Source organism: Helianthus annuus, chromosome 4 (genome assembly GCF_002127325.2).
Source record: "Helianthus annuus cultivar XRQ/B chromosome 4, HanXRQr2.0-SUNRISE, whole genome shotgun sequence".
In the NCBI taxonomy this organism is placed as follows: Eukaryota; Viridiplantae; Streptophyta; class Magnoliopsida; order Asterales; family Asteraceae; genus Helianthus; species Helianthus annuus.
The window spans coordinates 21,220,131-21,233,948 of NC_035436.2; the positions used below are offsets into that span (position 1 = coordinate 21,220,131).

A 13,818-nucleotide genomic window follows, 5' to 3' on the forward strand; every position below is an offset into this window, starting at 1 on the left:
ACGGCCAAATCTACAAATTTGTTGTTGCTACTCCCATTATTCATTCAATGGTCTCATTCACACTTGATCACAATAAGGTTGCAAATCATACTGCTATAGTGCTATACTATGCCAACTCTACAATATAAATTTTTTTAAGCAAATAAGATGAATAGCTTTTGGTATGTACACTTTGACACCATATATCTTTCACTCATTGTTGCATTCTAAATCTTAGGTGGTTCATGACGAGTGCCCACCTACCGAATAAAAGAAGCAAGTTAGTACACAGAGTCTTCCCTCGCCCAATTAACCTGCTTTGCTTCGCTCGCTTCCATTTTGTTTCTATACTTTATTGGTCTTATAATACCTTTTGTTTATATTCATGGTAGTTGTTGATATTTTTACTTAGCGTTAAAGTTTATGTATAAGAAATCTATGATGTTAATAATGGCAGACTGGTTGTAATCTATTTTGTTACTGTTTCATGTTTCTTTACGTGCATACTGCAGTCGCTACACTCATAAGTTAGTTCACTTAAAAATTTGTTTATGTGTGTTCATTTACCTTCATTTATCTATGTTTAAGTTCGTTTAATAGTCATTTCAAGTTTTTAGGCAGTTACAATTTAGTCTGGTTTTATTTAATTTATTGTAGCATATTGTAATATGATTTAAGGTTTTCATATGGTAGTGAGTTCTCTCAATGATTTTTATGGGTTAGTCATATATGGAGAGTCATGCGTGCACATATGTTAAGATATTTGATTTGACTAACTCATAGCCGTTGCTTATGTTTACTTGCTTAAACCTGTTGTAGACAAGAAACTACTAAGGGGAAGGGCGACTACATGGGCATGCATTAGCGGCAGAAGATTTCGTGAATTATTGAATAAACCGGAAGCTTTATGAACTCCTTTAAGTTTTTTTCCTGTAATGTATGTTTTTAGACTTGGCATACAAGTTTGTTCTTAAACACATTCCGCAAACAAAGTTTCCTGTGCTACGCACGCCTTAAATTTTGTGTGGCTGGCTTATGGTACAAGCTCTTATGACGTTTTGTATGGCTTCTCTTACATTGTCTTTTGGCTAATCACCTTTTATCCATGCATAAACATTTTTCCCGAACGCACCACAAAATGAAGGACACTAACTGTTGGTCATGCCGTGCATCGCACGGGCCTACCCTCTAGTTAAACCTAAAAGTAAGAACGTTTTGTTTACTGTAGCTAATGATGTAAATTAATATATAGTATAATAACTAAAAAGATAAATATAAACAATTAAACGAATCTAGTATAATCTTACTTACAACAGAGCTATTAATACGGTTTGAAGAGGATGTGATGAGGCTAAACCTTACCTTCATTTCAAGAGATAGAGAGTTTGCTCTCGCTTAGTCCTCCGACTCTAGAAACCTTTTTTTTCCTTTACGTCTACATATATAGCATAGTAAATTAATCTAGATAGCATAACATACAAGAATCCAAACCATGCAAGAGTACTTATAATGAAAGTTAGTAAGACCATGGTCATGGGTGTGGTTTCAGACTCCATTGTAGTGGACAATGTCATATCAACATCATATCAAATCTTATTGTCTCCATAGTTTTATAAGATCAATATACACTTCAAATGAAAACAAATACATAAAATACCAAAAAGTAGATATTTAGTCATCATCGTTGTTAGTAGTCGAAGTGCGTAAATATGTTTTATTAAAATACAAGTATGTAACACCTCGTAAATTCGTGTCGAGTTATATAATGACACGTGTCCATACTCTCAAATGAGCCTAATATTGGACGAGAGGGACTATTTTTGTCAAATATTGAAAGTATGAATGTGGAGGGACTAAAGGTGTCAACATGCAAATTTTATGCCTCTGAGTGACCCTTTACGGACCGTAAACTTTGGTGCTTACGGACCACAAACATTATTATTTTTTAGTTATAAATGTCGGATATGAACTGCAAAGACTTATGTCTTACGGTCCGTAAGGAAGATGAATCTGTGTACGCCAAGGAGGCTTACGGACCGTAAGCCTAAAGGCCATACGGTCCGCATACAATTGCCAATGGCCATTTTGTTTGCTGCCCAAGCATCTCTGCAACAATGCCACCTATTCGAAATGATGAGCCTTCTAGCTACTTGTGCCACTGTCACACCCCAACCGACGACGGAATCATCAGGGCGCGGCACTAGGCGAATCAGATTGCTCAAGAGAATCCATAACAACTATATTGCGACAGTATTTAATGCGTTCATTATCTCATACTGATAAACCATACAATCACATAAGGTATCACAGATTTCTTGTCCTCTCGAACAATACAAATCCGACAACATAGATTTTTAGGTGAGTTTCTAGACTTCCTAGCTTGATTTGATGTAGACTGTGACTAAACCTGCAACATACGTTAAAACGTCAATACAAAAGTATTGGCGAGTATACAGGTTTTGATAGAGTAGCGTAAAATCGTTAAAAGTGCTGCGAATTACCAAATACATAAACGAGATACCTCAACATACATGCATACAAGACTGATACTACCAGCTAAGTCACTCGAGCTGCGATTGCGATTGCTATTCATCCTAACTAGACCCCGTCGGGTGCTATAGTACTATACTGGTTAACGCGGGACCTCGCGAGTATAAGTCCTAACACATATGTAACTAGCATCACGTATAAATATGCATAACAATTATTCGCACGTGATAATAGTTTGATTGAATAATTCGTTTCGATATATTTGATTTAAATAGGAACGTATGTTACACCCAAAATGCGATAAAAAGGGGTTCGAGTATACTCACAGTCGGTGCTCAGCAAGCAAACACAACTTGGTTGGATTGAAGGGGGAGCGTCTGAGATTAGCCTGATTCCAGATCAATAGCGTAAGTGTTGCATAGCGCGTTAATTAGTGCAAAGTGTCAAAGGATCGGACAGTACTCCGATCGGATGGCAATTCGATCGAGTGGCCGGTCGATCGGGTGACAATCCGTTGGAACTGATGTGTGATGAGGATTTGTGAAGCGTTTAAGTGTTGAGGATCCAAAAGTCAGCCGATCAGATGGTCGTTCGATCGGACGGCAATCCGATCGGACGGCAATCCGATCGGACGGCAATCCGTTCGTTGTTCAGATCCTTGAATGTTTGAAAATTGTTTAAATCTTGACCCCAAGTGCAACCCGACCGGGTTGCAGGTCGATCGGGTGCCAGTCCGATCGGACGACAATCTGATCGGACGGTAACCCGTCCCGCAATCTTATCGTTTTACATCTTGGCTATTTCGTTAAGTTTTAGCGATTTGATTGAGACGTTACGACTACGAGCTAAACAATGGAACTCCACCAGGTCCGAGTCACCAGATCAGATGGGAATCACCCTGTCCGATCAGTTAACTGTTCTCGATGGTTATTCGTGTTTAACACGACAAGCCGGTCATCTCGTCGATAGGAACCAGTTCTCAAACCGACACTTCACTATAGGAAAAGTAGAAGGTCTGTACGAGCTCTGTTGCTACCGGTTTCGAGTGATAAGTTAGGAAAGTTTGAAGAAAAACTTAGAAAACTTATATTTGACTTAGATTTAGGTGAGATTTGTGTTTATACATCGTGGAATCTATCAGATCTGGACTGTTCTTGATGAGATGAGGTCGCACTTCATTGTTCCTAAGAACTCCATGATGACATCACCTTGGAACAGCTCAAATTCGAGGATTTAACGGTGAAAAAGTGAGATTTGATGGTGAAAAAGATGAAGGAGTTCGTGTTGATCGTCGAAGTACAAGATTTAGGGTGGAAACTTACAAGTATCGCGAGAAATCGGGCGAAAATGGCGAGAAAGCGTCTGGTCGAGAGAGAGCAGTCACATCAACTGTTGTTGATGTGACAAGTGGGGTATTTATAGGCAAAGGAGGAGAAAGGCGGTGCAGTGCATCGGATCAGATGGTTGTCCGATCGGTTGGCTGTCCGATCGGATGGCTCTCCGATCGGATAGCCATTCGATCGAAGTGCCGTTCGATCAAACGCCTCCGGCGAGCTGAGTTTTGGCGTTCCGTTTCGATTGTTAAGCGTTGCGATAGTCTGGTTACACATTCTCATCCACATTTTCATATATTTATTATAATTAGCCACGTTGGGTCGTATATACATATCCATATTTCAAAGTTGCGATACAATAACCGGGTTTCGTTTCGAATGTGCGATACTTTGCGATGCTTCACGGTCATCGAGGAGGGTAGAATAGGTCCTCTCTCAATGTCGTCGTGAACGTTAATGTGTGTGATGCGATGTGCGTTCTGAGTAATGAGTTGCACTGCGACACATCACGGCTATCAAGGAGGGTAGAAGTGGTCCTCACTCGACATCTTCGTGGTTGTCAGGAAGTACAATGTGATGTGATAGCGATAAAATATGCGATAATATGCGAAAATATTGCGATATAGCGATGTATGCGATATAGTTACATTATGATCCGAATCTTTGGTGCTAGGCTTAACGAGTATAATGAGTAGTAACAACGCACGAACGTGCGGGTTGTTACAGTCTCCCCTGCTTTAGGAAATTTCGTCTCGAAATTAATCCACAAGAAAGGTCGCGAGAGTTGATGCGAATGAGCGTAGCGATTAAAAGTGACGAGATAGCGAGCGATAGATAGAGAATTAACGCGTGAGAGCATTGCGAAGGCTAAGCGAGAGCGACAAGTTAAAGCGATTCGTATGGTCAAAGGCGATAACACACATAAGAATGCGATCCCAGAGCGTTTTAAATTTTCGAAAAGACGATTTAATTAGGAAAAACTTGTTTATGAAAATCTTCTCACGGTGCAGTGTTAACTGTATTGATGTCCATACCAGTGCTATGAGAAGTGTTTTGGTTAGGTTATGAAAAGATCTAAAAAGTGTCTCAAACTCTTTTACGAAATTTTCTCGCCCCACGGCGTTAACTTGCGTCGATTGTCACACCAGTGTTACAAGAAAATCTTGTTTTGTACAAAGGTTTTCGGAAAAAGTTTTATAGGAAAAGTTTTGTAAGAAAAATTTGTTTTCACAAAAGTTTTGATAATATCAAAATTTCAATTTAAAGTCGGCCCCGCATGGCACTTTCCCACGAAAATTCGACAATATGGCTAAAACACTTATATATAGGAAGTACCAGCGGCGTATCCACCATGTTTTAGCCATATGGCTTCCGTCCCGTGAGGCGGTGTCATGCGTGTCGACATAGTACCGATAGATTTCGATCCCCTTGGTCCAAGCGAAAGGTGGTCGGACCAAGTGTAAGAGAAGGATTAGCAAACTGAGCGATGAAGTCGTTTTCGAACTCAGTTTAGCGACACGAGCGAGTGCGAGAAGCGGTAAGCGGTACGCGATAATTGATGACGCAAACACCAAACACCAAGCGTAGTAAAATGAAGACGGCGGCGATGAGCGACAACCGTCGAGCGATAGGCGACGATCGATGCGTTGCAAGCGATAGAGATATGCGATTCGATTGAGTTGGACACACCACAAACAGTAACCCCACATGGCCTTTTTCCACGAAAGTCTGCTAATACGGTTAAAACACCACCATGTTTCAGCCCTATTAGCTTTGTCTCGTGAAGCGAGGTCGTGTGTGCTAACATAACACAGATAACACGAACAGCGATGAGCGATAGCGATAGGTGATAAGAGTATCGAAGCGATGAGGTAGGCACGAAGTGCGTTTAAGCAAAAAGCGGCGAGTGATTAGCGTTACTCGTCTAGCGATCCACGATAAGCGATCCACACCAAACGATACCCAGTAAGTGATTAGCGATAGAGCGATACAAACGTAATAAGCGATGCATAACAAGTGGTTGATCGGATTGTCGCGCTCCGGTCAAAGATAAGATTTATAAGCCCAAATTACCCTTAACAAATAGTTAGTGGTAGTAAGGGGTCGAACCACGAAGAGTATGTGGTTTGCGTATGGATTTGATCGAATTATAAAAAGGTGTCACAATTTATGAAGCTTGCTATGATATTCTTGTATTTTTGTTTTGTTGGAAGATGTGAATTTAAACTAAGTGAATTGGTTTAATTGAATAACAACTACTACTTAACAATTGCAATAAAGATTGATTACTAAACAATAATAAGAAAAAGGATTCACACCCGGTTTCGGTAATTGCCAACCTAAGGTTTCTACACGTTTTTAGATTCAACTCAATTGCATACGATTAGCGGATTTAGTGTACTGTGACTTAGGTGCCAATAACTATCAACGTCCCGAAGAACGGACAAGAATGCACTTTGTAATCAACACAAGTAAAACCTAACTATGATAATGCACAATTACATATAACCATTTCGTAAAGTCATAACTTTTAACATCGTTCGACAATTTACGAATTCGCAACAAATGTAACACTATTATCAATGGTTTCAAAAATCAAACACAATTTGTCACAAAGTTGAAGCAATAAACAATTCAAAACCCTAAATTAAACAACTACCTACGCCGGGGTGAAACCGAGATGATTAGCCGCTCATGGTTGAAGAAGCTTGATCACCGGATGATTGGAACTTGATAAAGATCATCTTGAAGCTTGAAGGATGGAGGAATGGTGGATGATTAGGGATTTGGTAAATGATGATGATGATGATGATGGAACGATTAGGGTTTGTGGATGATTGATTGGTGAATGATGATTGATGATGATCTTGATGTGATTCGGGTAATGGTGATGATCGATCGAATGGTGATGAATGGTAGGTGGTTCTTGGCTCCAAGAATCAGGTTCAAACTCTAAACAAAGTGTAACCTCCGAATTGAATGCCCCCCAGCCAATTAGACTCGTTCCCAACACCTAAAGCAATGAAATTCACGTTTCTACAAACCAGGACACGTCGCCGACGACCTTGACCCCGTCGGCGACGGCCTCTCAAAGTGTGAAAACCGGCCGACGGCCTAAACTGCTGTATACGCGCGAATGGTGACGACGGGACTTTCTAGAGCCCGTCCGGGACGGCCCTATACCCATCGCCGACGACCTCTAGTTTTTCCTGTTTCGTCCGAAACTGTTTTCTTCATAACTTCTTTGTTATAGCTCCGTTTTACTCACCGTTTTCGCCCACATACTCGTAATTCGGCGCTCTATCATGCCATCTTCCAATATATTAATTATAAATCCATTAACATTCCCAAAACACATCCAGTCTTCGTGATTAACTCGGTTTTGTTCATTTCACATCCCCGGTCGATCCGATTCACATCCCGGTGCTCCGTTTAGCTCCCGATTAGCTCCTTAAACTCTTTTAGACCTATAAAACACGAATCCCATTAAAAGTAGGCTATTCAAGATTAAAAGCTATGTAAAAACATTAGCTTAAGCACAAACGATAACCAGTTTTCGACCACGTATCACATCCCCACACTTGTCTTTTGCTTGCCCTCAAGCAAATCTGTTTTTCACGTTCACGTGGGTCGAACAAAGAATACACTCCCCATTTCCGAGACGAAGGTTAAGGTCAATTGTCATACTAAAGTTCAAACTCTTTACAAATTTCAACATATTTAACGGTGAAGTGACTAATCACAAAAAATGGTTATCCAAGATTAACCCGCCTGTAAACTAACAAGTCATGCACATCCCTCACAATGTTCTCTCCACTCGGCTTATAAATTAGCTAATGTGTATAATGTATTAGCACTTCAATCAATTAATCGCTCAAAACCGATTAGAACACGTACCCGCATAGGCTTGCAACTCAATCATTCTCCACCACCGATCACGAATACTAAGCACAAATCATAAGGTCTTTGTAAGGGTTGTAACGAGGCTAGGCTAAGGGTAGGGAATAGGATATTTTAAAGTGGCTAAGGTGATGAAAATTTGATTTTTATTACAAACGCAACTATTCTAAGCTCAAGTAAACTATAAACATCAACTATAGGGCAATGATTTTAGCCTTTTATTTCTCAAACTAAGAACATATATTTTTGTTCTTTTCACACAATTTTCTATCTTTTTCATACATTTTCTGATTTTTGATTTTTTTTCATATATGCAAACAAACAATTACAACTATACAAACTTCACTCCTATAATCGAATTTCCATCACACAGGTTTAAAAGAAAAAGGTTTTAAGGTTATGGGCTAAAGGGGTAGTCAAACGAAAGGATTAGGCTCAACATTGGCTACTAGGGGATAATTTTTGGGTAAGGATATAGAAATGGTGTAAAAGGAAAAGGTTTACCTAATGCCTTAATCATTCTCGTGCTTGTATTCGGTCTATGGTCTCGAACGTATCCAAAGTTGCAAGTTCTACAATACGCGACTAATGGTCCACTCAAACAAAAAAACATGTATATGTAAATCTATGATATAAAAGTGGCTCAAAATCTCACGTATAAGGGTATGATATGTGATATGCATAAATGCTAGTTCCTTAGGCGAATTATTCCCAAATAACCACCCGCTAAATACCCGTTATGCTTATTAATTTGAACTTGACCATGACGAAAGACCAAATGGGTTGTGCCATCCCTCGTTGACTTAGTTACTTGTGCTTTTAAGATCGCTTTTGAAACAAGAAAATTTTGAAAAATTTTTGAAATTTTCCCCCATCCCCACACTTGAGGTAGACATTGTCCTCAATGTATAGTGTTTAAATGAACAGGTCAAAATCGAAAACTTTTACTACTCCCCCATCCCCACACTTGAGGTAAACATTGTCCTCAATGTGTAAGAACTAGAGTTTGAAAACGCATAAGGGATGTGACACGGCTAACCTTCCCAAAATTTCACCCCGAAAAAATAAAGTACAAAATACAATCCACTTATTACTAAACTAAGAATCAAGGTAAAAAGGAAATGCATGCACCTGATTTTTGTCGCTTAATGCCCATATCTTCTTCTTCTCTTCATAAAAACGGTAGTCTCTCGAACATCATATACCTACAAATTCTAACCCTTGTGTAGAAGCATGCTTCTCACAACCATTGAAATTTGTTAGGTGGTTAGTTCTATCATTTTTATAAAAGTGTTACCAAATCATGCATTAAATTACCTTGATTTTTGTGGAAAAATAAGTTACAACAATAACAAGCCTAACTCACTTTCGTAGGAATCACGGTTGCATTTAGCTTATGCAACAAGCCCTTTTAAACCCCCCAATAGCTTGGGAGGACGAGAGGTCTCGTGAGGGTTATATAGGGAACACACCCACAACGTTCATTTAACTACTAAAACGAAATAACAAAATTGTACAACAACAACAATACTAACTAGACTACAGAGAAAACTAAAACGAAATGTGAAATAAAATATACAACAACAATTGACTTACCACCTCATGGTGGTCGAATGGCGTGCTTGCCGTCCACGAGCTCCTCGAAATCACCCACCCGTGATTCGTACCATTTGTTGCCAAACGGTCCAAACTTCCTCACCTCCTCTTCCTTCTTCTTTTCTAGAGGTGACTTTTTTGCCTTTTTTTCTTCTTGACCGTTTTCTTCTTTGTTTCTCCAAACCTACCAACTATAGCACACACCATTTTGTTTGGATTTATGTCCTTTTCAGGACACTTATCCTCACCGAGTGGGTTAGTAAAATTTGGAAAGACATTTAAATTTAATTCCCGGTCCCCAAACTTCATGCTTACCGTTCCTGTTGCACAATTTATTATGGCATTAGCTGTTGCAAGGAACGGTCTACCCAGTATGACTATCGGTTGGGTGTCCTCAACACATCCAGCATAATCTACTACCAAAAAGTCAACTGGGTAGTAGCAATCATCTACCTTAACAATCACATCTTCCACCATCCCTCGTGGATGCGTGGGAGTCTGATCGGCCAATACCACGGGAGTATCAAATTTTTTTAATGGACCAAAATTGTATTGGTCATACAAACTCCCGGGTAAAATGCTCACACAAGCTCCAAGATCGAGGAGCGCCCTCTCGATTTTAAATGTTCCAATTTGAATTGGAATAAGAGGGTCTCCCGGATCTTGGGCTTTTTGGGGAAAGGCACTCGATAAAACGACACTCACATGAGATATCAAATCAACCGGTTTGGGTAATTTGTTGTGTCGTTTTTTGATGCTTAACTCCTTTAAGCATTCCACATGAGCCGAAACCTTTTTAATGTCATCTAGTAACGGTAAATTAATTTTTGCTTGTTTAAAATTTTCCCACCCCTTGTCCTTCGGTGGGTACCGTTCCTCAACTTGTGATGCATTAATTGGTTTAATTTGATTTAAACAATTTTCACAAAAAGACTTTTTATTCATTTTCTCAATTTTAACTTGTGAAATCGTTTCTTGTTCATTTTTATTTTCCGACTCGTCTCTTGTATGTCCCATTACACCATCAACACATTGTGGTGGTGGAATGCTTTCAACACTACCACAAACCTCATCATTTGAAAGAAGACTTACCGTGCTAATATGCACATTCCTCACATTGCCCGTGCTTGAACTTTGATGTTTAGGGTTCACCGTGGTGTCACTTGGAAGCTTTCCCATGCTTCCCCTTATTTGAGCCATTTCCTCCGCGAGTTGGCCCACTTGCTTTGCCAAAGCCTCATGTGCTTTGTCCCGAATCTCGTTTGTCTTCTTTATCTCCTTAACGTCATTGTGAGATTCTTTTTGCATATTTAACAAAGCATCCATTTTGGCACTCAAATCATCACCACCGGTATGATTGTTCGACCCGCTTCCATTACCGCCTTGATTGTTGTAATTCCTTTGGTACCCACCTTGGTAATTGTCACACCCCTAATTTCCACGTGTCACCGGTGGGCCCGGTGGGGGAGTATCGTGACGTAGTTGATATCATCATAGTCAAACAACGCGAATTATAATGCACAGCGGAAGCATAAAGATAGATTTATTTCAACCAAACAAAGTGTAATATTTAAGTATCACATTGTAGCTGAAATAGATCCACAGGCGGATCAAATTAAAAAGGAGAAAATGTTCAACAGATAATGGCATCCAAGCTTGCAAGACTCTAACGATGCTAAGGAGTGGCCAACCTATTACGTGTAGAACCTGCACTTAATCTTTTTGGGGAAAATACGTCAGTTTACACTGGTAAATACAATTTAACTGACTCATTTTGAATACATTTTAAAAATTGATTTGAATGCACAAGGCACAAACTTTTATAATCTTGGGGATAATTAATCAAATCTAATCTTGTAAAAGAATTACATGTTCGTTATGCGTTCAGTCGCCCGGTTCGTGCCGGGTTTAAAGTTAATTGACACGCCACATAGTATAAATCCGCGGCGGGAAGCCAACGGTTATACCTTAATAAATATGGACACATTGTCGGGTGTACGCCTACACCCGCGTGTCAAGGTCATGGCCATTTCGTAAAATGATGCCAAGGATATCCGGGACATGGTCATTAAACTCCCAAAGGCGTAAAACAAACAAAACCAATTTTTAAACGGGTCACATTGATAATACCCAACTACTAATGAGTAGGGGTTAATTGCCCGACCAAGCGGTATTTTATATACCGTACCCCAAGCCCGTATAAGGGAAAATAAGTTAAAAGTATTTACCTGAGCAAGTAATAACCACAACAAGCAAGTGCAAGTATCTTTTACTGGGTCACCTATTCTGGAATGAAGGTTTATAATAACCTATTAGAATCCTAACGGGTCTTTAATATAGCCTAAGCTTAGACCGGTTAGTCTCGAAGGATAAATACGGTTTAATCGCATGGAAGGCGAAAACCGGAAGGGAATGTGATTTAGACCCAACAAGTTTGGAGACTTGTATAATATGGGTAAACTAAATACATTCTGGATTTTGAGACAAAGATGATACGGTTTGACCCGTTTCGGCTAATATGCGTAAACTAGTTACATAAGCCGATCCGAACGCGAAAGTGCGTAACGGGTAACCATATAAATCATATACAAGTTTCCTGAGATTATATGCACCAAATATGTTGTGATATCAGTAATATATGTCCAATTATGTCCCAAATGATTTTAAACTCAAATTACGCCTCATAAGGGCATTTTGGTCATTTTAAAGGGTATAAAGGAGTTGAATTAGCCATCTGAGTTATATATCTGAATAATTCAGTAAATATACTTAGTTTATCATGATATAACAGTATAGTATCAAATATATGTGAATTTTATTAACTATAGCCATCCTATGCACCGAAAGGGCATTTTGGTAAATTCACATAAGCCTAAAAGGTCAAAACTAGAAATCTGAGTTTCAAACCTTAGTTTACTGTCATAATATAAAATTTTACTGAATATATCAGTGGATATCAACTCTTATATATATATATATATATATATATATATATATATATATATATATATATATATATATATATATATATATATAAACTAGTTTTGGTATATACTATCTCGTAAAAATGCCTAAAAGGCGATTTGGAGCCATTTCCGGGTTCTTAAAGAAAAGCTGATATTTTTATAATTGCAGAAGGCTCAAAATAATATATTTATCATAACAAATCAGTAGAAAAAGGTTTGAGGTCAAAAGGATTTATAAAACTCATTTTATAGCCTAAAAAGGCCATAACCGGCAATTACCGACATAAGCTTAGAACTCTAAGTTATGCTCAGCCTAAAAATAAATAAAAATCTCTAAAATTCCTGAAATATTATTATATATCAGTGGGTATAAAGTTTTGATATAAAATTTGGTTTTAGTTAGGCTATATGCTAATTAATTACTAAGAAAGCTTCTAATTACGCTAATGAGCATAACTCTTAATCTAGACCTCCAACTGATGTCAAATTTTAGATACAAGTTTATATAATCAGTAACTAAGATGTCTACCCTTTTATATTTTCAAAAATCTCATTTCATTGACATTTGGGTATAATGGTCAACATATGGGCATTTAACGGAAACATGTATGTGAATAAGATACCTAATGAACCAAGTTGTATAATCATAGGGGAATATACTAATAGGTAAATAGGTTCAAAAGAAGCTCTAAGGCAATTCTAATCTTGACTAAAACGGGTCAGAACTGAAAGTCAAAGAGAAAGTCAAACTATGCGACTTTCGGTTCCAAACCGGGTCTAAACAGAATGTTGTCGAGTTGAACATGTTGGGACATGTTCTTACATTAGTTACCAAGTTATATTGATGATCAAATAGGTTGCATGTATCCTACATTGCTAATTATGAGTTAATTTGGATTTAAGCATTCTGTTGACTTTTTAAAGTAAGCTTTGACTCGACAATTAACATGGTTAGAGTGGGAATCTGGAAATACCCTTTTAAGGGTTTGTTACCCACATAATTACCTACTTAAAGGTATTTTTAATTCGAGATATCACTGAGTAATTATGGACTAATCTCGAAGTCAAACCTTAATTACGATAGTTTGACTTTTAGCTAATTAACTAAGCTAAAATGGATTAAGGAGCTTAAGATCAAGACATGGAAGTCTAGGATGGTTACAAGATCACCCCAGGTGTCCCTAATAGGCTAAATACTGCCTAGCAAGTCCCTTGTTTCAAAAACCATCCATTTAAGTTGGTGTAACAGGCTGAACAGGCAGCTGTCCAAAACCTGATGCCAGCGATAGCCTTACGGACCGTAAGCCTAAGCTCTTGCGGTCCGTATGCTTCTCTTGCGGACCGTATGCTGAAGCAGTTACGGTCCGTAACCGACCCTTGCTGAAATCCCCAGGTACCCTCCTTACGGACCGTAAGCCCTGGGCCTTGCGGTCCGTATCTGATGACCAGAGGACAAAAATTTTGTAAACTTTAAGCTTTTGACCATGCACCATTTTCTAATCCGAATCTCATGCACTTTCTGCAATGTAGGGACCATCTTGCTCAGCCTTTGC

The 13,818-nt window shown here is 38.8% G+C and overlaps 1 protein-coding gene and 1 long non-coding RNA gene across 2 annotated transcripts; one reads left to right on the plus strand and one right to left on the minus strand.

Annotated features, from left to right (window-relative positions):
- The first annotated feature begins 17 nt into the window (after positions 1-17).
- LOC118491663 lies at positions 18-451 on the plus strand. Its single transcript, XR_004891792.1, has 2 exons — positions 18-77; positions 218-451. It is a non-coding gene; the product is annotated as an uncharacterized LOC118491663 (long non-coding RNA).
- An 8,852-nt stretch (positions 452-9,303) lies between these two features.
- Positions 9,304-10,625, minus strand: LOC110933021. Its single transcript, XM_022176264.1, has 2 exons — positions 9,615-10,625; positions 9,304-9,483 (listed from the first exon to the last, which is right to left on the minus strand). Exons 1-2 carry the CDS (start codon positions 10,623-10,625, stop codon positions 9,304-9,306), a joined length of 1,191 nt encoding a protein of 396 aa, XP_022031956.1.
- Between the last annotated feature and the right edge of the window lie 3,193 nt (positions 10,626-13,818).

Coding starts and splice junctions, on each gene's coding strand:
- LOC110933021 (XM_022176264.1), bottom strand. CDS start 10,625: ATGGATGCTTTGTTAAATATGCAAAAAGAATCTCACAATGACGTTAAG. Junction 9,484..9,614: donor TAAATTGTGCAACAGGAACG/GTAAGCATGAAG, acceptor TATAGTTGGTAG/GTTTGGAGAAACAAAGAAGA.